This window comes from Salmo trutta, chromosome 13, assembly GCF_901001165.1.
Source record: "Salmo trutta chromosome 13, fSalTru1.1, whole genome shotgun sequence".
In the NCBI taxonomy this organism is placed as follows: domain Eukaryota; kingdom Metazoa; phylum Chordata; class Actinopteri; order Salmoniformes; family Salmonidae; genus Salmo; species Salmo trutta.
In genome coordinates, this window is record NC_042969.1 from 81,019,335 (window position 1) to 81,047,035 (window position 27,701).

General features: G+C 44.3%; 1 protein-coding gene across 1 annotated transcript in view; it reads left to right on the forward strand.

Annotated features, from left to right (window-relative positions):
- LOC115206855 (cytoplasmic dynein 2 heavy chain 1) overlaps positions 1-27,701 on the forward strand; it is a 91,016-nt gene that overhangs the window by 54,983 nt on the left and 8,332 nt on the right. The window contains exons 13-14 of the mRNA XM_029774032.1: positions 14,090-14,206; positions 17,950-18,159. Coding sequence (XP_029629892.1) covers positions 14,090-14,206; positions 17,950-18,159 — 327 coding nt within the window. The remainder of the gene's footprint in view (positions 1-14,089; positions 14,207-17,949; positions 18,160-27,701) is intronic.

The window sequence follows — 27,701 nt, forward strand, 5'->3', positions numbered from 1 at the left end:
TGGTTAGACTAAAATGATGGTGTAGAAATGTTATGCTCTTAGTGTAACCTTTATTTAAATAGACAAGTCATTTAATAACAAATTCTTATTTACATGGACAGCCTACTCCTTCCTCCCCATCGGGGAATTGAACCCCCGGTCTCACGCGTGCCCGCACGACACTGGGATTCTTTAGCTAAATAGCCCAGCACTGTAGCCTACTCCCGACCGTCACGTTGTACAGCGCCATATTTTCCATTCCATCCCAATGGAAACCCAGAGGGTTTTTCGTTTTTATTGCAATGGAACACCATAATATTAATCATAATATTATATTAATATCATAATATTAATCAGTTGGATAACTCCTCCGTCGCGACGTAACCTGAACGCCCATCTATGGCCCGCTAATCGTTAGCTGTCTTATTGGCTGCTAACTGAATAGGTCTATCAGACAATTTTCTTGGGCCACTATAACTATAACTATTTTGCCCATTGGATTGGTCCCATCTACCACACGGAACCCCACTAATCTGCCGACGGAAACGCACGAGGTGGCTAAAAATAGACCATCTTCTGCCAGCTTGCTACCCATGGCCCGGCTAGCTGTCTGAATTGCCGTGACCCCAACCAACCTCACTACTCACTGGACCACTAGGATAAGCATGCCTCTCCGTAATGTCAATATGCCTTGTCCATTGCTGTTCTGGTTAGTGTTTATTGGCTTATTTCACTGTATAGCCTCTAGCCCTGCTCATTATACCTTATCCAACCTTTCAGTTCCACCACCCACACATGCAATGACATCACCTAGTTTCAATGATGTTTCTAGAGACAATATCTCTCTCATCATCACGCAATGCCTAGGTTTACCTCCACTGTATTCACATCCTACCATACCTTTGTCTGTACATTATACCTTGTAAACCTGCTCCTTTTACTCTCTGTTCCGGACGTCCTAGACTACCAATTCTCATAGCTGTTAGCCGTACCCTTATCCTACTCCTCCTCTGTTCCTCTGGCGATGTATGTTCCTCTGGCGATGTAGAGGTTAATCCAGGCCCTGCAGTGCCTAGCTCCACTCGGATTCCCCAGGCGCTCTCTTTGATGACTTCTGTTACCGTAATAGCCTTGGTTTCATGCATGTTAAACCTCTCTGGGACATCTGGGACGCTAGCGTCCCACCTGCGGTACACACTATCAACAGCCAGTGAAATAGCAGGGCGGCAAATTCAAAACAACAAAAATCTCATAATTCAAATTTCTCAAACATACAAGTATTATACACCATTTTAAAGATAAGATTCTCCTTAATCCAACCACAGTGTCCGATTTCAAAAAGGCTTTACGGCGAAAGCATAACATTTGATTATGTTAGGACAGTGCCGAGACAAGAAAAACCACACAGCCATTTTCCAAGCAAGGAGAGGCGACACAAAAACCAGAAATACAGCTAAAATGAATCACTAACCTTTGATGATCTTCATCAGATGACACTCCCAGGACTCAATGTTATACAATACATGTATGTTTTGCTTGATAAAGTTCATATTTATATCCATAAACCCCATTTTGCATTGGCGCGTGATGTTCAGAAAATGTATTCCTCCAAAACGGCTGGTGAATGAGCACATCAATTTACAAAAATACTCATCATAAACGTTGATAAAATTTACAACAGTTATTGAAAGAATTATAGATACACTTCTCCTTAATGCAACCGCTGTGTCAGATTTTAAAATAGCTTTACGGCGAAAGCACATTTTTCAATATTCTGAGTACAGAGCTCAGCCATCAAAGCAAGCTATACAGTTACCTGCCAAGTTCTGGAGTCAACTAAACTCAGAATTATTATTATAAATCTTCCCTTACCTTTGCTGATCTTCGTCGGAATGCACTCCCAGGCCTCCCACTTCCACTAGAAATGTTCTTTTTGTTCGAAAAACTCCATATTTATGTCCAAATACCTCTGTTTTGTTCGCTCGTTCAGATCACTAATCCAAAGGCATAATGCGAGAGTTCAAAACCAGAGACGAAAAGTCAAATAGTTCCATTACCGTTCGTAGAAACATGTCAAAGGTTGTTTACAATCAATCCTTAGGGTCTTTTTAACATAAAACTTCGATAAAATTCCAACCGGACAATAGCGTATTCATTACAGAGGAAAAAGATGGAGCGGCGCGCTTGTGTACTTGTTCAGTAAACAACTCACTGGTCCCAGGCAGTCCACTGATTGACTGAGCTCCTATTCTCTGCCCAGTAACAGTAGACGCAGGAAACAAGTTTCTAAAGTCTGTTGACAGCCAATGGAAGCCTTAGGAAGTGCAAAATGTCCCCACAGACACTGTAGTTTGAATAGGGATTAGATAGAAAAACTACAAGTCACTTCCTGGTTGGATTTTTTCTCAGGTTTTTGTCTGCCATATGAGTTCTGTTATACTCATAGACATCATTCAAACAGTTTTAGAAACGTCAGTGTTTTCTATCCAAATCTACTAATAATTTGCATATCCTACCTTCTGGGCCCGAGAAGCAGGCAGATTAATTTGGGCACGTATTCATCTGAATTTCTGAATACTGCCCCCTGTCACCAAGAAGTTAACATTAGAAGCCTCCTCCCTAAGTTTGTTTTATTCACTGCTTTAGCACACTCTGCCAACCCGGATGTCCTAGCCATGTCTGAATCCTGGCTTAGGAAGACCACCAAAAACTCTGAAATCTCCATCCCTAGCTACAACATTTTCAGACAAGATAGAATGGCCAAAGGGGGTGGTGTTGCAATCTACTGCAGATGTAGCCTTCAGAGTTCTGTCCTACTATCCAGGTCTGTACCCAAACAATTTGAACTTCTACTTTTAAAAATCCACCTCTCTAAAAACAAGTCTCTCATCGTTGCCGCCTGCTATAGACCACCCTCTGCCCCCAGCTGTGCTCTGGACACCATATGTGAATTGATTGCCCCCCATCTATTTTCAGAGCTCGTGCTGCTAGGTGACCTAAACTTGGACATACTTAACACCCCAGCCATCCTACAATCTAAGCTTGATGCCCTCAATTTCACACAAATTATCAATGAACCTACCAGGTACCGCCTCAAAGCCGTAAACACGGGCACCCTCATAGATATCATCCTAACCAACTTGCCCTCTAAATACACCTCTACTGTTTTCAAACAAGATCTCAGCGATCACTGCCTCATTGCCTGCATCCGTAATGGGTCCGTGGTCAAACGACCTCCACTCATCACTGTCAAACGCTCCCTGAAACACTTCAGCGAGCAGGCCTTTCTAATCGACCTGGCCCAGGTATCCTGGAAGGACATTGACCTCATCCCGTCAGTAGAGGATGCCTGGTTATTTTTTATTTATTTAAATGCCTTCCTCACCATCTTAAATAAGCATGCCCCATTCATGACATTTAGAACCAGGAACAGATATAGCCCTTGGTTCTCTCCAGACCTGACTGCCCTTAACCAACACAAAAACATCCTGTGGCGTTCTGCATTAGCATCGAACAGCCCCCGTGATATGCAACTTTTCAGGGAAGTTAGAAACCAATATACACAGGCAGTTAGAAAAGCCAAGGCTAGCTTTTTCAAGCAGAAATTTGCTTCCTGCAACACAAACTCAAAAAAGTTATCGGACACTAAAGTCCATGGAGAATAAGAACACCTCCTCCCAGCTGCCCACTGCACTGAGGATAGGAAACTCTGTCACCACCGATAAATCCACTATGATTGAGAATTTCAATAAGCATTTTTCTACGGCTGGCCATGCTTTCCACCTGGCTACCCCTACCCCGGTCAACAGCACTGCACCCCTCACAGCAACTCGCCCAAGCCTTCCCCATTTCTCCTTCTCCCAAATCCAGTCAGCTGATGTTCTGAAAGAGCTGCAAAATCTGGAACCCTACAAATCAGCTGGGCTAGACAATCTGGACCCTTTCTTTCTAAAATTATCTGCCGAAATTGTTGCAACCCCTATTACTAGTCTGTCCAACCTCTCTTTCGTGTCGTCTGAGATTCCCAAAGATTGGAAAGCAGCTGCGGTCATCCCCCTCTTCAAAGATGGGGACACTCTTGATCCAAACTGCCTCAGACCTATATCTATCCTACCCTGCCTTTCTAAGGTCTTCGAAAGCCAAGTTAACGAACAGATTACCGACCATTTCGAATCCCACCGCACCTTCTCTGCTATGCGATCTGGTTTCAGAGCTGGTCATGGGTGCAACTCAGCCACGCTCAAGGTCCTAAACGATATCTTAACCGCCATCGATAAGAAACAATACTGTGCAGCCGTATTCATTGACCTGGCCAAGGCTTTCGACTCTGTCAATCACCACATCCTCATCGGCAGACTCAATAGTCTTGTTTTCTCAAATGATTGCCTCACCAACTACTTCTCTGATAGAGTTCAGTGTGTCATATCGGAGGGCCTGTTGTCCGGACCTCTGGCAGTCTCTACGGGGGTGCCACAGGGTTCAATTCTTGGGCCGACTCTCTTCTCTATATACATCAATGATGTCGCTCTTGCTGCTCTTGCTGCATCACTATTCTGGACGGTTCTGACTTAGAATATGTGGACAACTACAAATACCTAGGTGTCTGGTTCGACTGTAAACTCTCCTTCCAGACTCACATCAAACATCTCCAATCCAAAGTTAAATCTAGATTTGGCTTCCTATTTCGCAACAAAGCATCCTTCAGTCATGCTGCCAAACATGATGGTCGTAGAACTGACCATCCTACCGATCCTCGACTTTGACGATGTCATTTACAAAATAGCCTCCAATACCATACTCAACAAATTGGATACACTATCACTAACACACTGTCACTAATAATATCACTATCACTAATGATATCACGAACACTATCACTAACAACAATACTATTACTAACGCTAACACTATCAAACTATCAATCTATTAACCATTAGATCTACTGTACCTCTCTCTCAATTCAATTTGCTTTATTGGCATGATGTATCAATGTACATATTGCCAAAACATACTTTGGAGATTAAGTGATACATTTACAATATTAACATAATTAAAATATGAATAATCAAGATTGACAAGGGGACAATCAGTAACAACAATAATCAAGGGTAAAAATAACAATGCAATGGACAATAACAATGGCATAGAGGACATGTGCAGGTTGACTGAGCTCTCTCTCTCTCTCTCTCTCTCTCTCTAGTGTCGTTTGTCTCTGTCATGCTGATTCCGTTCTATTCTCATAGCGATGCTCTCTGACCTCTTGTTCACTCCCAGGACCTCTGTCAAAGCCAGGGAAGTGTGGGCTGTAACCAGGACACACACAAACACGCATGCACACACACACACGCTCTCTCTTTCTTTTCTCTCTGTGCTGGAGGCCCTTTGCTGTGTGGTCTGTCAGCGGGACACAGGGGAGGCTGTTTAATAGTTGATGTGGATGGGCCTAGAAGGGAGCTGGAGGGTACATGAACTGCTCGTCTCTATACCTGTATGTGAATATAACTAGTCTGCTCTATTCCTGTATGTGAATATAACTAGTCTGCTCTGTTCCTGTATGTGAATATAACTACTCTGCTCTATTCCTGTATGTGAATATAACTAATCAAATCAAATTTATTTATATAGCCCTTCGTACATCAGCTGAAATCTCAAAGTGCTGTACAGAAACCCAGCCTAAAACTCCAAACAGCAAGCAATGCATGTGAAAGAAGCACGGTGGCTAGGAAAAACTCCCTAGGAAAAACTCCCTAGAAAGGCAAAAAACCTAGGAAGAAACCTAGAGAGGAACCAGGCTATGAGGGGGGGCCAGTCCTCTTCTGGCTGTGCCGGGTGGATATTATAACAGAACATGGTCAAGATGTTAAAATGTTCATAATTGACCAGCATGGTCAAATAATAATAATCATAGTAGTTGTCGTGCAACAAGCACGTCCGGTGAACAGGTCAGGGTTCCATAGCCGCAGGCAGAACAGTTGAAACTGGAGCAGCAGCATGGCCAGGTGGACTGGGGACAGCAAGGAGTCATCATGCCAGGTAGTCCTGAGGCATGGTCCTAGGGCTCAGGTCCTCCGAGAGTAAGAAAGAAAGAGAGAATTAGAGAGAGCATATATAAATTCACACAGGACACCGGATAAGACAAGAGAAATACTCCAGATGTAACAGACTGACCCTAGCCCCCCGACACATAAACTACTGCAGCATAAATACTGGAGGCTGAGACAGGAGGGATCAGAAGACACTGTGGCCCCATCCGATGATACCCCCGGACAGGGCCAAACAGGCAGGATATAACCCCACCCACTTTGCCAAAGCAAAGCCCCCACACCACTAGAGGGATGTCTACAACCACCAACTTACCGTCCTAAGACAAGGCCGAGTATAGCCCACAAAGATCTCCGCCATGGCACAACCCAAGGGGGGGGGGGCGCCAACCCAGACAGGAAGACCACGTCAGTGACTCAACCCACTCAAGTGACGCACCCCTCCCATGGACGGCATGGAAGAACACCAGTAAGCCAGTGACTCAGCCCCTGTAATAGGGTTAGAGGCAGAGAATCCCAGTGGAAAGAGGGGAACCGGCAAGGCAGAGACAGCAAGGGCGGTTCGTTGTTCCAGCCTTTCCGTTCACCTTCACACTCCTGGGCCAGACTATACTTAATCATAGGACCTACTGAAGAGATAAGTCTTCAGTAAAGGCTTAAAGGTTGAGACTGAGTCTGCGTCTCTCACATAGGTAGGCAGACCATTCCATAAAAATGGAGCTCTATAGGAGAAAGCCCTACCTCCAGCCGTTTGCTTAGAAATTCTAGGGACAATTAGGAGGCCTGGGTCTTGTGACCGTAGCGTACGTGTAGGTATGTACGGCAGGACCAAATCGGAAAGATAGGTAGGAGCAAGCCCATGTAATGCTTTGTACGTTAGCAGTAAAACCTTGAAATCAGCCCTTGCCTTAACAGGAAGCCAGTGTAGGGAAGCTAGCACTGGAGAATTTAATTTTTTTTTAGTCTGCTCTATTCCTGTATGTGAATATAACTAGTCTGCTCTATTCCTGTATGTGAATATAACTAGTCTGCTCTATTCCTGTATGTGAATATAACTAGTCTGCTCTATTCCTGTATGTGAATATAACTAGTCTGCTCTATTCCTGTATGTGAATATAACTAGTCTGCTCTGTATAACTAGTCTGCTCTATATATGAATTTAACTAGTCTGCTCTGTATAACTAGTCTGCTCTATATGTGAATTTAACTAGTCTGCTCTGTATAACTAGTCTGCTCTATATATCAATATAACTAGTCTGCTCTATATGTGAATTTAACTAGTCTGCTCTGTATAACTAGTCTGCTCTATATATCAATATAACTAGTCTGCTCTATTTAACTAGTATGTTCTATATATTAATATAACTAGTCTGCTCTATATAACTAGTCTGCTCTGTATATGAATATAACTAGCCTGATCTCTACAGTGGGGGGAAAAAGTATTTGATCCCCTGCTGATTTTGTACATTTGCCCACTGACAAAGAAATGATCAGTCTATAATTTTAATGGTAGGTTTATTTGAACAGTGAGAGACAGAATAACAACAAAACAATCCAGAAAAACGCATGTCAAAAATGTTACAAATTGATTTGCATTTTAATGAGGGAAATAAGTATTTGACCCCTCTGCAAAACATGACTTAGTACTTGGTGGCAAAACCCTTGTTGGCAATCACAGAGGTCAGACGTTTCTTGTAGTTGGCCACCAGGTTTGCACACATCTCAGGAGGGATTTTGTCCCACTCTTCTTTGCAGATCTTCTCCAAGTCATTAAGGTTTCGAGGCTGACGTTTGGCAACTCGAACCTTCAGCTCCCTCCACAGATTTTCTATGGGATTAAGGTCTGGAGACTGGCAAGGCCACTCCAGGACCTTAATGTGCTTCTTCTTGAGCCACTCCTTTGTTGCCTTGGCCGTGTGTTTTGGGTCATTGTCATGCTGGAATACCCATCCACGACTCATTTTCAATGCCCTGGCTGAGGGAAGGAGGTTCTCACCTAAGATTTGACGGTACATGGCCCCGTCCATCGTCCCTTTGATGCGGTGAAGTTGTCCTGTCCCCTTAGCAGAAAAACACCCCCAAAGCATAATGTTTCCACCTCCATGTTTGACGGTGGGGATGGTGTTCTTGGGGTCATAGGCAGCATTCCTCCTCCAAACATGGCGAGTTGAGTTGATGCAAAAGAGCTCTTTTGGTCTCATCTGACCACAACACTTTCACCCAGTTGTCCTCTGAATCATTCAGATGTTCATTGGCAAACTTCAGACGGGTATGTAGATGTGCTTTCTTGAGCAGGGGGACCTTGCGGGCTCTGCAGGATTTCAGTCCTTCACAGCGTAGTGTGTTACCAATTGTTTTCTTGGTGACTATGGTCCCAGCTGCCTTGAGATCATTGACAAGATCCTCCCGTGTAGTTCTGGGCTGATTCCTCACCGTTCTCATGATCATTGCAACTCCACGTGGTGAGACCTTGCATGGAGCCCCAGGCCGAGGGAGATTGACAGTTCTTTTGTGTTTCTTCCATTTGTGAATAATCACACCAACTATTGTCACCTTTTCACCAAGCTGCTTGGCGATGGTCTTGTAGCCCATTCCATCCTTGTGTAGGTCTACAATCTTGTCCCTGACATCCTTGGAGAGCTCTTTGGTCTTGGCCATGGTGGAGAGTTTGGAATCTGATTGATTGCTTGCTTCTGTGGACAGGTGTCTTTTATACAGGTAACAAGCGGAGATTAGGAGCACTCCCTTTAAGAGTGTGCTCCTAATCTCAGCTCGTTACCTGTATAAAAGACACCTGGGAGCCAGAAATCTTTCTGATTGAGAGGGGGTCAAATACCTTATTTCCCTCATTAAAATGCAAATCAATTTATAACATTTTTGACATGCGTTTTTCTGGATTTTTTTGTTATTCTGTCTCTCACTGTTCAAATAAACCTACCGTTAAAATTATAGACTGATCATTTCTTTGTCAGTGGGCAAACGTACAAAATCAGCATGGGATCAAATACTTTTTTCCCTCACTGTATATGAATATAACTAGTCTGCTCTAAATGCAATATAACTCTGTGTATGAATATAACTATTCTGCTCTATATAACTAGTATGTGGTATATATGAATGTAACTAGTCTGCTCTATTTAACTAGTCTGCTCTATATAACTAGTATGTGGTATATATGAATATAACTAGTCTGCTCTATTTAACTAGTCTGCTCTATATAACTAGTATGTGGTATATATGAATATAACTAGTCTGCTCTATTTAACTAGTCTGCTCTATATAACTAGTATGTGGTATATATGAATATAACTTGTCTGCTCTATTTAACTAGTCTGCTCTATATAACTAGTATGTGGTATATATGAATATAACTAGTCTGCTCTATTTAACTAGTCTGCTCTATATAACTAGTATGTGGTATATATGAATATAACTAGTCTGCTCTATTTAACTAGTCTGCTCTATATAACTAGTATGTGGTATATATGAATATAACTTGTCTGCTCTATTTAACTAGTCTGCTCTATATAACTAGTATGTGGTATATATGAATATAACTAGTCTGCTCTATTTAACTAGTCTGCTCTATATAACTAGTATGTGGTATATATGAATATAACTAGTCTGCTCTATTTAACTAGTCTGCTCTATATAACTAGTATGTGCTATATATGAATATGCTTTATGTATGAATATACAGTTCATTTGGAAAATGTTCAGACCCCTTGACTTTTTCCAGATTTTGTTTATTTACAGCGTTATTCTAAAATGGATTAAATAAAAACATTTGCTAATCATTCTACACACAATACCCTGACTCTCTTTGGGGAAGGCCCATCCCTCCTTCCATACAAGTACTGATCAGCTTGAGGTTTTTGGCATCTGCACCCTTCCATTGTGAAACAGGAGATTTTTGTGGTGTAAGTGAACCGACTGTATGCAGGATAGTCCACAAAGTCAAAGGCTCTGAATACTTTCTGAAAGCACTGTAACTAGTCTGGATGAATGGACTTTAACAGGTATTAAAACTCCTCTGAGTTTTTCTCTCTCTGAATAGGCTACCAGAGCTTGTTGTGCGTGTGTGTGTGCGTCTGTTTGGAAAATATGGCGGTGGATATATGACTGCCAGCATTTTAATTTACCGGACATTTGACCAGCAGCATTTTAATATATCTGGCATTTGAGAAATTTACCGGACATTTTGAGAAATTGTCCGGACCCATATGCATTGGGTACACAACCTGATTAGTGTGTCCACCCACAGTGCTCACAAACACAGACATCACATTTACATTATGGTCATTCATATTAACACAACCTGATTAGTGTGTCCACCCACAGTGCTCAGAAACACAGACATCACATTTACATTATGGTCATTCATATTAACACAACCTGATTAGTGTGTCCACCCACAGTGCTCAGAAACACAGACATCACATTTACATTATGGTCATTCATATTAACACAACATGCAAGTCTTACCAAATTCTAATGCACACTTTGAAGATGTCCACATTTACTTTTCCTTTTTTTTATTGTTGTGTTTTGAGTTACTTAGAAAGGCATTTCACTATACGTATATATGTGACATTAAACACCTGAAACTTGAGTAAAGAACAGCATCATTAGCCTATGTCAATCTACTATCCTCCATAGTAGAAAAGTGTAGCTATTCTATTGGTCAGCTTGTCATTCTGTGTGAGAAAGAAATAGCCCATTCCAAACAGACTCTGGGACAGTTGTGGGATGAAACAGTAGATCCCACATTCATACAACCAGTCGGCCTCGGCTACATCCCAACATGGTGAAAAGCATTGAGGCTGATGCATCAGATCAACTATTATTTATTCACATTACGGGGCGGTTTTGCGGAAACAAATTAATATTAGACTAAATTGCACTTTTAAACTGGACTAACTGAAATTGCATTTCTCAGACATGGTTTAAAATGATTTCAGACTTGCCCTAGTCTAGATTTAAAAAGTCTGATTTCCAGAAGGACGATTAGAGCTAATCTAGAGCTTAGTGAAGGCTTACACTGTTCCTGATACTAATGATCAAAGAGAACCTTCAATTCCAGACAGAATGGTGGTTATAGACGGGAGAAACACACTGAATGATTTTGATTAAATCCATTTCCATGACCATTTCCATATGTACAGTGCCTTCGGAAAGTATTCAGACTCCTTGACTTTTTCCACGTTTTGTTAGGTTTAGCTTTACTCTAAAATAGATTAAATAAAAATAAAAACTCAGCAATCTACACACAATACAACTTAATGACAAAGTGAAAACAAGTTCTTAGGAATGTTTGCAAATGTATTAAAAATAAAAAACAGAAGTACCTTATTTACATAAGTACTCAGACCCTTTGCTAAGAGATTTGAAATTGAGCTCAGGTGCATCCTGTTTCCATGAATCATCCTTGAGATGTTTTTACAACTTGATTGGAGTCCACCTCTGGTAAATTCAATTGATTGGACATGATTTGGAAAGGCACACACCTGTCTATATAAGGTCCCACAGTTGACAGGGCATGTCAGTGCAAAAACCAAGCCACGAGGTCGAAGGAGCTGTCCGTAGAGCTCCGAGACAGGATTGTGTTGAGGCACAGATCTGGGGAACACATTGGCCTCCATCATTCTTAAATGGAAGATGCTTGGAAACACCAAGACTCTTCCTAGAGCTGGCCGCCCGGCCAAACTGAGCAATCGGGGGAGAAGGGCCTTGGTCAGGGAGGTGACCAAGAACCCGATGGTCACTGACAGAGCTCCAGAGTTCCAACCATCATGCTGTGGGGATGTTTTTCAGCGGCAGGGACTGGGAGACTAGTCAGGATCGAGGGATTGATGAACGGAGAAAAGTACAGAGAGATCCTAGATGAAAACCTGTTCCAGAGCACTCAGGACCTCAGACTGGGGCGAAGATTCACTTTCCAACAGGACAACGAGCACACAGCCAAGACACACACACAGTGCAGGAGTGGCTTCGGGACAAATCTCTGAATGTCCTTGAGTGGCCCAGCCAGAGCCCGGATTTGAACCCGATCGAACATCTCTGGAGACCTTAAAATAGCTGTGCAGCAACGCTCCCCATCCAACCTGACAGAGCTTGAGAAGATCTGCAGAGAAAAATGGGAGAAACTCCCCAAATACAGGTGTGCCAAGCTTGTAGCATCATACCCAAGAAGACTCGAGGCTGTAATCGCTGCCAAAGGTGATTCAACAAAGTACTGAGTAAAGGGTCTGAATACTTATGTAAATGTAATAATTTCTAATAACCTGTTTATACTTTGTCATTATGGGGTATTGTGTATAGACTGATGAGGGGGGGGAACTATTTAATCAATTTTTGATAAAGGCTGTAACGTAACAAAATGTGGAAAAAGTCAAGGGGTCTGAATACTTTCCGAAGGCACTGTTCAAAGAAAATACAGCCGACATTTGTTTGCTTTAGCCAAGGCTTTTATATGACTCTCTTCGGGGAAGGCCCTTTCCTACAAGTAATGATCAGCTTGAGGTTTTTGGCATCTAGTGTCCCATCCCAGGTTTTTAATTAGGCTTAACAAAGATGAACAGGACTTACTTTAGTAAGTGTTTGTCTCTTGGGTCCATACTAACAGTGGTTCTCTGTGGAAACATAAGTGTTTGTCTCTTGGGTCCATACTAACAGTGGTTCTCTGTGGAAACATAAGTGTTTGTCTCTTGGGTCCATACTAACAGTGGTTCTCTGTGGAAACAGAAGTGTTTGTCTCTTGGGTCCATACTAACAGTGGTTCTCTGTGGAAACAGAAGTGTTTGTCTCTTGGGTCCATACTAACAGTGGTTCTCTGTGGAAACATAAGTGTTTGTCTCTTGGGTCCATACTAACAGTGGTTCTCTGTGGAAACAGAAGTGTTTGTCTCTTGGGTCCATACTAACAGTGGTTCTCTGTGGAAACATAAGTGTTTGTCTCTTGGGTCCATACTAACAGTGGTTCTCTGTGGAAACATAAGTGTTTGTCTCTTGGGTCCATACTAACAGTGGTTCTCTGTGGAAACATAAGTGTTTGTCTCTTGGGTCCATACTAACAGTGGTTCTCTGTGGAAACAGAAGTGTTTGTCTCTTGGGTCCATACTAACAGTGGTTCTCTGTGAAAACAGAAGTGTTTGTCTCTTGGGTCCATACTAACAGTGGTTCTCTGTGGAAACAGAAGTGTTTGTCTCTTGGGTCCATACTAACAGTGGTTCTCTGTGAAAACAGAAGTGTTTGTCTCTTGGGTCCATACTAACAGTGGTTCTCTGTGAAAACAGAAGTGTTTGTCTCTTGGGTCCATACTAACAGTGGTTCTCTGTGGAAACAGAAGTGTTTGTCTCTTGGGTCCATACTAACAGTGTTTCTAATTCATCTGAAGTTAAGCAACACCTCAGAAAGCCATTTTTAAATTCTGGATTAATTTAAATAGAATTAGCCTAGTCCTGATTTAAATTTGTTCTCCTCACCCTTCTTCTCTTTCCTTCTCTCACCCTCTTTAAAATGGGTTCTTCATGGAACCCAAAAGGGTTCTACCTGGAAACAAAATGGCTCTACCTGGAAACAAAATGGTTCTACCTGCAACCAAAAATAGTTATTCAAAGGGTTGTCCTATGGGGACAGCCAAAGACCTTTTAAGGTTCTAGATAGCATCTTTCTTTCTATGAGTGTATCCTCTGACTCTCTCTCTCCTGAGTGGGGCTGATAAAGCAGGTGGAGAGTTCATCCAGACCAAATTAAACCCATTTATCAGCCCGTCTCTTCCTCTAATCTCCCCAGAGCACCACACACACACACACACACACACACACACACACACACACACACCTCAGAACAGAAACCCTATCTCTATTATCAGAGTATAAACTTCTCTGCTGGTCTGTTTTTTTATCTGTCCAATGATTGGACGGCTGGATGGACTGATTGATGTACTATGCTGAACTGTCAAGGTCATTGTCCACACGCATTAACTCCTGCCTGTCTGTCTGTCTGTCTGTCTGTCTGTCTGTCTGTCTGTCTGTCTGTCTGTCTGTCTGTCTGTCTGTCTGTCTCCAGGTGATCTCCCAGCTGAGGATTCTGAGCCGCTCGGTAGCAGCAGGATCAAAGTTTGACAGAGAGATCTGGTCCAATGGCCTCTCTCCTGTCCTCAACCTCTGGAAGAAACTCAACCAGGTAACTCTCTCTCTTTCTGTCTCCCTCTCTGCTCTCTCCTCTATCTACCTGAACAGCTGCTGTGTCTTTGTGTGTGTGTGTGTGTGTGTGTGTGTGTGTGTGTGTGTGTGTGTGTGTGTGTGTGTGTGTGTGTGTGTTGGCCGGTGGCTGCTCACTCCTCGGTTTTGCTAGTGTATGCAGTTGCTTAGAAACCACCACCTTTCAAATCAGTGAAATGTCCCCTTTTGTGTTAAATAATTTAGCCCTTCTCTCCCTCCTCCTCCTCATTCCCCTCTCTCTCCCTCCCTCCTCATTCCCTCTCTCTCTCCCTCTCCCTCCTCATTCCCCTCTCTCTCTCCCTCCTCATTCCCCTCTCTCTCCCTCCTCATTCCACTCTCTCTCCCTCCTAATTCCCCCTCTCTATATCCCTCCTCATTCCCCTCTCTCTCTCAATCATCATTCCTCTCTCTCTCCCTCCTCATTCCCTCTCTCTCCCTCCTCATTCCCTCTCTCTCTCTACCTCCCTCCTCATTCCCTCTCTCTCTCCCTCTCCCTCCTCATTCCCCTCTCTCTCTCCCTCCTCATTCCCCTCTCTCTCCCTCCTCATTCCACTCTCTCCCTCCTAATTCCCCCTCTCTATATCCCTCCTCATTCCCCTCTCTCTCTCAATCATCATTCCCCTCTCTCTCCCTCCTCATTGCCTCTCTCTCTCCCTCCTCATTCCCCTCTCTCTCTCCCTCCTCATTCCCCTCTCTCTCTCTCTCTCCCTCCTCATTCCCCTCTCTCTCTCCCTCCTCATTCCCCTCTCTCTCTCTCTCTCCCTCCTCATTCCCTTCTCTCTCCCTCCTCATCCCCCCTCTCTCTCTCTCTCTCTCCCTCCTCATCCCCCCTCTCTCTCTCTCTCTCTCTCCTCCTCATTCCCCCCTCTTTCTCTCTCCTCTTCATTCCCCTCTCTCTCTCTCCTCCCCATTCCCCCCTCTATCTCCCTCCTCATTCCCTCTCTCTCTTTACCTCCCTCCTCATTCCCTCTCTCTCTCTACTTCCCTCCTCATTCCCCTCTCTCTCTCCCTCCTCCTCATTCCCATCTCTCTCTCCTTCCCCCTCTCTCTCTCTCTCTCCTTCCCTCCTCTCTCTCCTCTCTCTCTCCTTCCTCCTCTCTCTCTTCTCTCCTTCCTCCTCTCTCTCCTCTCTCCTCATTCCTCTCTCTCCCTCCTCATTCCTCTCTCTCCCTCCTCATTCCCCCCCTCTCTCTCTCTCTCTTTCTCTCTCCCATTAGTTTCTATCTTGTTCTGTGGGCATGAAAACACGATATATTATGTGTGTGTGTGTGTGTGTGTGTGTGTGTGTGTGTGTGTGTGTGTACTGTTGATGTACCTGTGTCCTCCTAGCCTCAGTAATAGGGATCTGATATATGTGTATATATGTAAATGACCTCACAGCTGCTGTTGTTGTCTGTTGATTGGTCATTGAGGTGGGTGAAGTGTTTTTTGATTGGCTATAATAAGGTCTGTCTTCAGAAGAGAAGAGGAGACTGGACTTAGTTTTCCCTTTGTAAACAAGCTTATTTTATGTTAATGATACCCCAGGAGCCAATAATGAGTTTATGTCGTGTCCCCTCTGCCCAATGTGTCTGTCTTTAAGTTAATGCTTCATCCTGGGTGTGGATTCACCAGAGCATTGAGGTGCAAAATCCCCAAATATCTGAACAGTCATGCACCACCACCACCACGGTGGATTCTGATATAATCTATTACTTTCTCTGTGGAAACAGAAGTGTTTGTCTCTTGGGTCCATACTAACAGTGGTTCTCTGTGGAAACAGAAGTGTTTGTCACTTGGGTCCATACTAACAGTGGTTCTCTGTGGAAACAGAAGTGTTTGTCACTTGGGTCCATACTAACAGTGGTTCTCTGTGGAAACAGAAGTGTTTGTCTATTGGGTCCATACTAACAGTGGTTCTCTGTGGAAACAGAAGTGTTTGTCACTTGGGTCCATACTAACAGTGGTTCTCTGTGGAAACAGAAGTGTTTGTCACTTGGGTCCATACTAACAGTGGTTCTCTGTGGAAACAGAAGTGTTTGTCACTTGGGTCCATACTAACAGTGGTTCTCTGTGGAAACAGAAGTGTTTGTCTCTTGGGTCCATACTAACAGTGGTTCTCTGTGGAAACAGAAGTGTTTGTCACTTGGGTCCATACTAACAGTGGTTCTCTGTGGAAACAGAAGTGTTTGTCTCTTGGGTCCATACTAACAGTGGTTCTCTGTGGAAACAGAAGTGTTTGTCTCTTGGGTCCATACTAACAGTGGTTCTCTGTGGAAACAGAAGTGTTTGTCTATTGGGTCCATACTAACAGTGGTTCTCTGTGGAAACAGAAGTGTTTGTCTCTTGGGTCCATACTAACAGTGGTTCTCTGTGGAAACAGAAGTGTTTGTCTATTGGGTCCATACTAACAGTGGTTCTCTGTGGAAACAGAAGTGTTTGTCTCTTGGGTCCATACTAACAGTGGTTCTCTGTGGAAACAGAAGTGTTTGTCTCTTGGGTCCATACTAACAGTGGTTCTCTGTGGAAACAGAAGTGTTTGTCTCTTGGGTCCATACTAACAGTGGTTCTCTGTGGAAACAGATAATGTATTCAGTGTGTGTCCCAGTGTTGTTTACTCAAGTATAATTCAAGTGTCTATAAAGCTGATTAAGTTCCTTCATTGTGTGTGTGTGTGTGTGTGTGTGTGTGTGTGTGTGTGTGTGTGTGTGTGTGTGTGTGTGTGTGCGTGTGCGTGTGCGTGTGCGTGTGCGTGTGCGTGCGTGCGTGCGTGCGTGCGTGCGTGCGTGTGTTTCCTCTTTTTGTAAACATTCCCACTGTGAGTCTCTCAGGTGGGTAATGAGTTTATTTAATGATTCATGTTGCTCTAGTGGAGGAGTGTTGTATGTTGCAGACATCATTGTTCTTTCTTCCCCAGGACCAGGCTATGACTTCATTACTATGTATTATTTTCTGAGAGTAAGAATAGGCCACACACACCATTGTTGTGTTTGATACCAATAGGAGAATGATGTATTGTGTTAAAGTGTTTTTATATGGGTGTCGCTTTGACGTCCCAGAATCCAGTGCAGCACCCCGCTGGTTTTAATTAATGGCGGGTCCCACATCGGATCCCTGTAAACCTCATTAGCATATCTTACCCAGCCTGCACCAGGGGAGAGAATACAGCGCTGAGGAAGAACACAAACAGCAGAAGGAATAAAAGAGGAGGAGGAGGACAGTGTGTCTCTGTTTATTGCCTTAGGAGAGAGTGATCGTGTGAATACAGGACTGTTATTGTGTCAGAGCAGTGGGTTTTTGCTAAATGAATTCACTCTGTGATTTTGGGAGGCAGTTGAGGGATCATTGGTTTGTATATTATTTTGTTCACAACCCTTTGACGACTCTTTTTGGTGTGTGTGCGTGTGTGTTTTTGTGTAGTGCGAGCCTGTGTGTGTCAAACCCAGACCCCAGACCCATGACGGTACCAGACATGAATGCTCCATTCCATTGGTCAGTCTACGAGGGGCGGATCCTCTCTGTAGGGCGTGGTGTATAACTAGTTCAAGAAGGACTAGCAGCTAATGACCAGCTAATTACTCATCCTACTACCTCCTAGCAGCTAGCTAATTACCTCTCTAGTCAATCAGCTATTAATCATCTGTTGGCATTAAGCTATTGGGTGGCGTGCATTTTACACAAGTCATTTAATTATCCTCTCTCTCTTTCTGTCTATCTGTCTTTCAGGGCTCGTCTCTCATCCATCAAAAAGTTGCCCCACCGACTGAAGGTCAGGGGTCACCTGTCTTGTCCTTCATTGTTCTGGAACAGTTCAATGCTATCCGATTGGTCCAGGGCATCCACCAATCCCTGGCTGCGCTGAGTAAGGTGATCAGAGGGACTTCGCTGCTCACTGCTGATGTCCACAAACTGGCCACTGCTCTACTCAACCAGGAGGTAGTGTGTGTGTGTGTGTGTGTGGGGGGGGGGGGGCATCCCATGGGCTTGGCATCAGACTATCACAGCACTTTTTGGTAACACTTTATTTTAACGGTCTGTAATAAACCATATTTAAGGCATTTATAAAGTTTGTGTTCACCATGTATTGATCATTATTCCCACATTTTTAAACCATTTACTAATTATTAGTAAGTATTTTTGCAGCCCCTAATCTAAAGTGATCGCTATGTATGCTTCATAAATACTTCATAAATGTTTTGAGTGACCAATACCCACACAACATGACTAACATGCTCATCAAACATCTCATTCTAAAATCATTCTTCTGGAGTTGGTCCCCCCTTTGCTGCTCTAACAGCCTTTCCACTAGATGTTGGAACATTGCTGTGGGGACTTGCTTCCATTCAGCCACAAGAGCTTTAGTGAGGTCGGACACTGATGTTGGGCGATTAGGCCTGGCTCGCAGTCGGCGTTCCAATTCATCCCAAAGGTGTTTGATGGGGTTGAGGTCAGGGCTCTGTGCAGGCCAGTCAAATTCTTCCACACCGATCTCGACAAACCATTTCTGTATGGATATTGCTTTGTGCATGGGGGCATGGTCATGCTGAAACAGGAAAGGGCCTTCCCCAAACTGTTGCCACAAGGTTGGAAGCACAGAATTGTCTAGAATGTCATTGTATGCTGTAGGGTTAAGATTTCTTTTCACTGGAACTAATTGTCCCGAGTCATGAAAAACAGCCCTTGACCATTATTCCTCCTCCACCAAACTTCACAGTTGGCACTATGCATTGGGGCAGGTAGCATTCTCCTGGCATTCGCCAAACCCAGATTCGGCCGTCAGCCTGCCAGATGGTGAAATTTGATTCATCACTCCAGAGAATTTCCACTGGAAATCCAATGGCGGAGCTCTTTACACCACTCCAGCCTACGCTTGGCATTGCGCATGGTGATCTTAGGCTTGTGTGCAGCAGCTCAGCCATGGAAACGCATTTTATGAAGCTCTCGACGAACAGTTATTGTGCTGACGTTGCATCCAGAGGCAGTTTGGAACTCAGTAGTGAGTGTTGCAACCAAGAACAGACGGTTTGTATGCGCTACACGCTTCAGCACTCAGCGGTCCCGTTCTGTGAGCTGGTGTGACCTACCACTTCACGGCTGAGCCGTTGTTGCTCCTAGACGTTTCCACTTCACAATAACAGCACTTAGTTGACCAGGACAGCTCTAGTAGGGCAAAAATTGGACGAACTGACTTGTTGGAAAGGTGGCATCTTATGACGGTGCCACGTTGAAAGTCACTGAGCTCTTCAGTACGGGCCATTCTCCTGCCAATGTTTGTTTGTCTATGGAGATTGCATAGCCGTGAACTCGATTTTATACATCTGTCAGAAACGTGTGTGGCTGAAATAGCTGAATCCACTAATTTGAACAGGTGTCCACATACTTTTGTATATATATATATATATATATATATATATATATATACCTGTGTGAATAACTAGCTTACTAAGATTTACAAATGTGGGAGTAATAATTCATAGATGGTGAGTTAACTGTTTGTAAATGCCTTATAAAGGGTTTATTATGGACCCTTTTCTTATCTCTCCTTCCCTCTTTCTGTCTGTCTTTCTTTCTGTTCTTCTCTCTGTTCTTGTTATCTCTTCTGTGGGACTGAGACTGCTGATGTGTCTGATGATGAGACGGCCCCCTGTTTGACTCCAGGCTCTGATTGGACGCTTGATTATTTTAAAATGATCTTCTGTGATTGGAGGAGCAGAGTTAGCCAGTGGGAGTCATTTCCCACTTCCCCACCTCTGCTTTGATCCCACATACAATATTAGTGAAGAGATGCACTTTGACGTATTGTTCCAAAAACACACTCTCACACACACACACACACACACACACACACACTACTCTCAAACATACCCTCATCCAGCCAGTTCTCCTCAAGGTAGTTGGAGTCGGTGTTTCAAGTGTACATGTACAGTGAAATGCCTTTCTTGCAAACTGAAAACCCAACAAAGCAATAATCAATAACAAAGTAATACTAAGAAGAAAAAATAAGAAATATGAAGAACACAATAAATAAGTAACATACTATATACAGGGTCAGTCCCAATACCATATTTACAATGTTCAGGGATACTGGAGTGATGGAGGTAGATGTGTATAGGGGTAAGGTGACAGGGATACTGGAGTGATGGAGGTAGATATGAATAGGTGAAGGTGACAGGGATACTGGAGTGATGGAGGTAGGTATGTATAGGGGTAAGGTGACAGAGATACTGGAGTGATGGAGGTAGATGTGTATAGGGGTAAGGTGACAGAGATACTGGAGTGATGGAGGTAGATATGTATAGGGGTAAGGTGACAGAGATACTGGAGTGATGGAGGTAGATATGTATAGGGGTAAGGTGACAGAGATACTGGAGTGATGGAGGTAGATATGTATAGGGGTAAGGTGACAGGGATACTGGAGTGATGGAGGTAGATATGTATAGGGGTAAGGTGACAGAGGTGATGGAGGTAGATGTGTATAGGGGTAAGGTGACAGGGATACTGGAGTGATGGAGGTAGATATGTATAGGGGTAAGGTGACAGAGATACTGGAGTGATGGAGGTAGATGTGTATAGGGGTAAGGTGACAGAGATACTGGAGTGATGGAGGTAGATATGTATAGGTGAAGGTGACAGAGATACTGGAGTGATGGAGGTAGATATGTATAGGGGTAAGGTGACAGAGATACTGGAGTGATGGAGGTAGATATGTATAGGGGTAAGGTGACAGGGATACTGGAGTGATGGAGGTAGATATGTATAGGGGTAAGGTGACAGAGATACTGGAGTGATGGAGGTAGATATGTATAGGTGAAGGTGACAGAGATACTGGAGTGATGGAGGTAGATATGTATAGGGGTAAGGTGACAGAGGTGATGGAGGTAGATGTGTATAGGGGTAAGGTGACAGGGATACTGGAGTGATGGAGGTAGATATGTATAGGGGTAAGGTGACAGAGATACTGGAGTGATGGAGGTAGATGTGTATAGGGGTAAGGTGACAGAGATACTGGAGTGATGGAGGTAGATATGTATAGGTGAAGGTGACAGAGATACTGGAGTGATGGAGGTAGATATGTATAGGGGTAAGGTGACAGGGATACTGGAGTGATGGAGGTAGATATGTATAGGGGTAAGGTGACAGAGATACTGGAGTGATGGAGGTAGATATGTATAGGGGTAAGGTGACAGAGATACTGGAGTAATGGAGGTAGATATGTACAGTGGGAGAAAAAAAGTATTTGATCCCTTGCTGATTTTGTACGTTTGCCCACTGACAAAGAAAGGATCAGTCTATAATTTTAATGGTAGGTTTATTTGAACAGTGAGAGGCAGAATAACAACAGAAATATCCAAAAAAACGCATGTCAAAAATGTTATAAATTGATTTGCATTTTAATGAGGGAAATAAGTATTTGACCCCCTCTCAATCAGAAAGATTTCTGGCTCCCAGGTGTCTTTTATACAGGTAACGTGCTGAGATTAGGAGCACACTCTTAAAGGGAGTGCTCCTAAACGCAGCTTGTTACCTGTAAAAAAGACATCTGTCCACAGAAGCAATCAATCAATCAGATTCCAAACTCTCCACCATGGCCAAGACCAAAGAGCTCTCCAAGGATGTCAGGGACAAGATTGTAGACCTACACAAGGCTGGAATGGGCTACAAGACCAACGCCAAGCAGCTTGGTGAGAAGGTCAAAACATTTGGTGCGATTATTCACAAATGGAAGAGAAACAAAAGAACTGTCAGTCTCCCTCGGCCTGGGGCTCCATGCAAGATCTCACCACGTGGAGTTGCAATGATCATGAGAACGGTGAGGAATCTGCCCAGAACTACACGGGAGGATCTTGTCAATGATCTCAAGGCAGCTGGGACCATAGTCACCAAGAAAACAATTGGTAACACACTACGCCGTGAAGGACTGAAATCCTGCAGCGCCCGCAAGGTCCCCCTGCTCAAGAATACATATACATGCCCGTCTGAAGTTTGCCAATGAACATCTGAATGACTCAGAGGACAACTGGTGAAAGTGTTGTGGTCAGATGAGACCAAAATGGAGCTCTTTGACATCAACTCAACTTGCCGTGTTTGGAGGAGGAGGAATGCTGCCTATGACCCCAAGAACACCATCTCCACCGTCAAACATGGAGGTGGAAACATTATGCTTTGGGGGTGTTTTTCTGCTAAGGGGACAGGACAACTTCACCGCATCAAAGGGACGATGGACGGGGCCATGTACCGTCACATCTTGGGTGAGAACCTCCTTCCCTCAGCCAAAGCATTGAAAATGGGTCGTGGATGGGTATTCCAGCATGACAATGACCCAAATCACACGGCCAAGGCAACAAAGGAGTGGCTCAAGAAGAAGCACATTAAGGTCCTGGAGTGGCCTAGCCAGTCTCCAGACCTTAATCCCATAGAAAATCTGTGGAGGGAGCTGAAGGTTCGAGTTGCCAAACGTCAGCCTTGAAACCTTAATGACTTGGAGAAGATCTGCAAAGAGGAGTGGGACAAAATCCCTCCTGAGATGTGTGCCAACCTGGTGGCCAACTACAAGAAACGTCTGACCTCTGTGATTGCCAACAAGGGTTTTGCCACCAAGTACTAAGTCATGTTTTGCAGAGGGGTCAAATACTTATTTCCCTCATTAAAATGCAAATCATTTCATAACATTTTTGACATGCGTTTGTCTGGATTGTTTTGTTGTTATTCTGTCTCTCACTGTTCAAATAAACCTACTATTAAAATTATAGACTGATCATTTCTTTGTAAGTGGGCAAACGTACAAAATCAGCAGGGGATCAAATACTTTTTTCCCCCACTGTATAGGAGGGGTAAGGTGACAGGGATACTGGAGTGATGGAGGTAGATATGTATAGGGGTAAGGGGATACTGGAGTGATGGAGGTAGATATGTATAAGGGTAAGGGGATACTGGAGTGATGGAGGTACATATGTATAGGGGTAAGGGGATACTGTATTGATGGAGGTAGATGTGTATAGGGGTAAGGTGACAGAGATACTGGAGTGATGGAGGTAGATATGTATAGGGGTAAGGTGACAGGGATACTGGAGTGATGGAGGTAGATATGTATAGGGGTAAGGTGACAGGGATACTGGAGTGATGGAGGTAGATGTGTATAGGGGTAAGGTGACAGGGATACTGGAGTGATGGAGGTAGATATGTATAGGGGTAAGGTGACAGAGATACTGGAGTGATGGAGGTAGATATGTATAGGTGAAGGTGACAGAGATACTGGAGTGATGGAGGTACATATGTATAGGGGTAAGGTGACAGAGATACTGGATTGATGGAGGTAGATATGTATAGGTGAAGGTGACAGAGATACTGGATTGATGGAGGTAGATGTGTATAGGGGTAAGGTGACAGAGATACTGGAGTGATGGAGGTAGATGTGTATAGGTGAAGGTGACAGAGATACTGGAGTGATGGAGGTAGATATGTATAGGGGTAAGGTGACAGAGATACTGGAGTGATGGAGGTAGATGTGTATAGGTGAAGGTGACAGAGATACTGGAGTGATGGAGGTAGATGTGTATAGGGGTAAGGTGACAGAGATACTGGAGTGATGGAGGTAGATGTGTATAGGTGAAGGTGACAGAGATACTGGAGTGATGGAGGTAGATGTGTATAGGGGTAAGGTGACAGAGATACTGGAGTGATGGAGGTAGATGTGTATAGGTGAAGGTGACAGAGATACTGGAGTGATGGAGGTAGATATGTATAGGTGAAGGTGACAGAGATACTGGAGTGATGGAGGTACATATGTATAGGGGTAAGGTGACAGAGATACTGGATTGATGGAGGTAGATATGTATAGGTGAAGGTGACAGAGATACTGGATTGATGGAGGTAGATGTGTATAGGGGTAAGGTGACTAGGCATCATGATATAAGATAAACAGAGTAGCAGCAGCTTGTATGTGAATGGGTCTGTGTGTGTGTAGAGTCAGTACACAGTGCATTCAGAAAGTATTCAGACCCCTTGACTTTTTCCACATTTTGTTACGTTACAGCCTTATTCTAAAATTGATTAAATAGTTTTTTCCCCCTCATCAATCTACACACATGCTTGTAAGTAAGCATTTCACTGTAAGGTCGACACCTGTTGTATTCGGCGCATGTGACAAATAACATTTGATTTGATTTGAATACCCCATAATGACGAAGCAAAAACAGGTTTTTAGAAATGTTTGCAAATGTATTAAAAATAAATTAATAAATCAAATAAAAACTGAAATAGCTCATTTATAAAAGCTTTGTTGAAGCACCTTTGGCAGCGATTACAGCCTCGAGTTTTCTTGAGTATGACGCTACAAGCTTGGCACACCTGTATTTGGGGAGTTTCTCCCATTCTTCTCTGCAGATCCTCTCAAACTCTGTCAGGTTGGATGGGGAGCGTTTCTGCACAGCTATTTTAAGGTCTCTCCAGAGATGTTCGATCAGGTTCAAGTCCGGGCTCTGGCTGGGCCACTCAAGGACATTCAGAGACTTGTCCCGAAGCCACTCCTGCGTTATCTTGGCTGTGTGCTTAGGGTCATTGTCCTGTTGGAAGGTGAACCTTCGCCCCCAGTCTGAGGTTCTGAGCGCTCAGGAGCAAGTTTTCTTTCCCTCAATTTTCGATCCTGACTAGTCTCCCAGTCCCTGCCGCTGAAAAACATCCCCACAGCATGATGCTGCCACCACCATGCTTCACCGTAGGGATGATGCCAGGTTTCCTCCAGACATGACGCTTGGCATTCAGGCCAAAGAGTTCAATCTTGGTTTCATCAGACCAAAGAATCTTCTTTCTCATGGTCTGAGAGTCCTTTAGGTGCCTTTTGGCCAACTCCAAGCGGGCTGTCGTGTGTCTTTTACTGAGGAGTGGCTTCTATTTGGCCACTCTACCATAAAGGCCTGATTGGTGGAGTGCTGCAGAGATGGTTGTCCTTCTGGAAGATTCTTGCTCTGACATTCACTGTCAACTGTAGGACCTTATATAGACAGGTTTTTCCCTTTCAAATCATGTCCAATCAAATGAATTTACCACAGGTGGCCTTCAATTAAGTTGTAGAAACATCTCAAGGATGATCAGTGGAAACAGGATGCACCTGAGCAAAATGTAGTCTCATAGCAAAGGGTCTCAATACTTATGTCAATAAGTTTTTATTTTATTTCTAAAAACCAGTTTTTTCTTTGTCATTATGTGGTATTGTTTGTAGATTGATGAGGGGAGGAAAAAAAAGATTTAATCAATTTTAGAATAAGGCTTTAACGAAACAAAATGTGGAAAAATTCAAGGGGTCTGAATACTTTCTGAATGCACTGTAAATGTATGTGCATATTATGTGTGAGTGAGCAGATGATGGAGTGTGTGAGTGTTGGAGTGACAGTGTGTGTGTGTGAGTGTTGGAGTGACAGTGTGGGTTGGAGTGACAATGTGTGAATGTTGGAGTGACAGTGTGTGTGTGAGTGAGTGTTGGAGTGACAGTGTGTGTGTGTGAGTGTTGGAGTGACAGTGTGTGTGTGTGTGTGTGAGTGTTGGAGTGACAGTGTGTGTTGGAGTGACAATGTGTGAATGTTGGAGTGACAGTGTGTGTGTGAGTGAGTGTTGGAGTGACAGTGTGTGTGTGAGTGAGTGTTGGAGTGACAGTGTGTGTGTGTGTGTGTGTGTGAGTGTTGGAGTGACAGTGTGTGTGTGAGTGAGTGTTGGAGTGACAGTGTGTGTGTGAGTGAGTGTTGGAGTGACTGTGTGTGTGTGTGTGAGTGTTGGAGTGACAGTGTGTGTGTGTGTGAGTGTTGGAGTGACAGTGTGTGTGTGTGTGAGTGTTGGAGTGACAGTGTGTGTGTGTGTGAGTGTTGGAGTGACAGTGTGTGTGTGTGAGTGTTGGAGTGACAGTGTGTGTGTGTGTGAGTGTTGGAGTGACAGTGTGTGTGTGAGTGAGTGTTGGAGTGACAGTGTGTGTTGGAGTGACAATGTGTGTGTGAGTGAGTGCTGGTGTGACAGTGTGTGTGAGTGAGTGTTTGAGTGACAGTGTGTGAGTGTTGGAGTGACAGTGAGTGAGTGAGTGAGTGAGTGAGTGAGTGAGTGAGTGAGTGAGTGAGTGAGTGAGTGACAGTGTGTGTGTGAAATAAAACTTAAATGAAGATACAAGGTTATATCTCAGATAGTCTGTGTAGCTATTTATCAGAGATAGAAGCTGTTCAATAGTCCACATCAGCCTTTGTAGCGCCATGTGATCGAGGGTGGTGCTGTTGCCATACCAGACAGTGAGCCAGTCAAAATGCTCTCAACCTCCTGTGGGGGAAGAGGCGCTGTTGGGCCTTCACAACTGTGCACATGTGTTTGGACCATTTTAAGTCTAGTGATTTGGACACCGAGGACCTTGAAGGCTGGGATAAGGAGAAAGTAAAGGAGGGAGAGGCAGATACGGAGGAAGGAAGGGAAGAGGAGAGAGATAGATTTGTCCATTTACCGCCTCTCCCTCTCCATCCCATAATCCTGTGTGGAGCTGCCTTAAATGCTCTCATCTTTCTCTCTCCCTCTCCCTCTCTCTCTTTCTCTCTCTCTCTGTCTCTGTCTCTCTCTCTCTGTCTGTCTCTCTCTATCTCTCCCTCTCTCTCCCATATATCTCTGTCTCTCCCCCTATCTCTTTCTCTGTCTCCCTATCTCTCTCTCTCTCGCCCCATCTCTCGCTCTCTCTGTCTCTCCCTATCTCTCTCCCTCCCCATCTCTCGATCTCTCCCCCCATCTTGCTCTCTTTCTCTCTATCCCCATCTCGCTGTAGCTCCTTCACTCTGCACTGCAGCTGCCTGGAATTTACATAGGTGTGTGTCTGTCTTTGTATAGGCTAGGTTATAGTATGTATGAGATGTGTGTTCTACCTATCTGCCTCAAATATTTAATAGTGTGGTCCTTACTGTGAGCTGTGCTAGGCTGAACTGGGCTGGGTTAGGTTGAGCTGTGCTAGGCTGGGCTAGGCTGAGCTGGGCTAGGCTGAGCTAGGCTGAGCTGGGCTAGGCTGAGCTAGGCTGGGCTAGGCTTTGCTGGGCTGAGCTGGGCTAGGCTGAGCTGGGCTAGGCTACGCTGGCTGAGCTGGGCTGGGCTGTGCTGGGCTAGGCTAGGCTGGGCTAGGCTGAGCTAGGCTGGGCTAGGCTGGGCTAGGCTGAGCTGGGCTAGGCTGAGCTAGGCTGAGCTGGGCTAGGCTGAGCTGAGCTGGGCTGGGCTACGCTGGCTGAGCTGGGCTAGGCTGTGCTGGGCTAGGCTGGGCTAGGCTGAGCTAGGCTGGGCTAGGCTGGGCTAGGCTGAGCTGGGCTAGGCTGAGCTAGGCTGGGCTGAGCTGAGCTGGGCTGGGCTAGGCTGAGCTGGGCTAGGCTGAGCTGAGCTGGGCTGGGTAGAAGAGAGCAGAGACTGATGGCAGCCGTTTAGCTCTGCTAATGACTCTAAGCCTGAGAAACGTGTGTGTGTGTGTGTATTCTCTA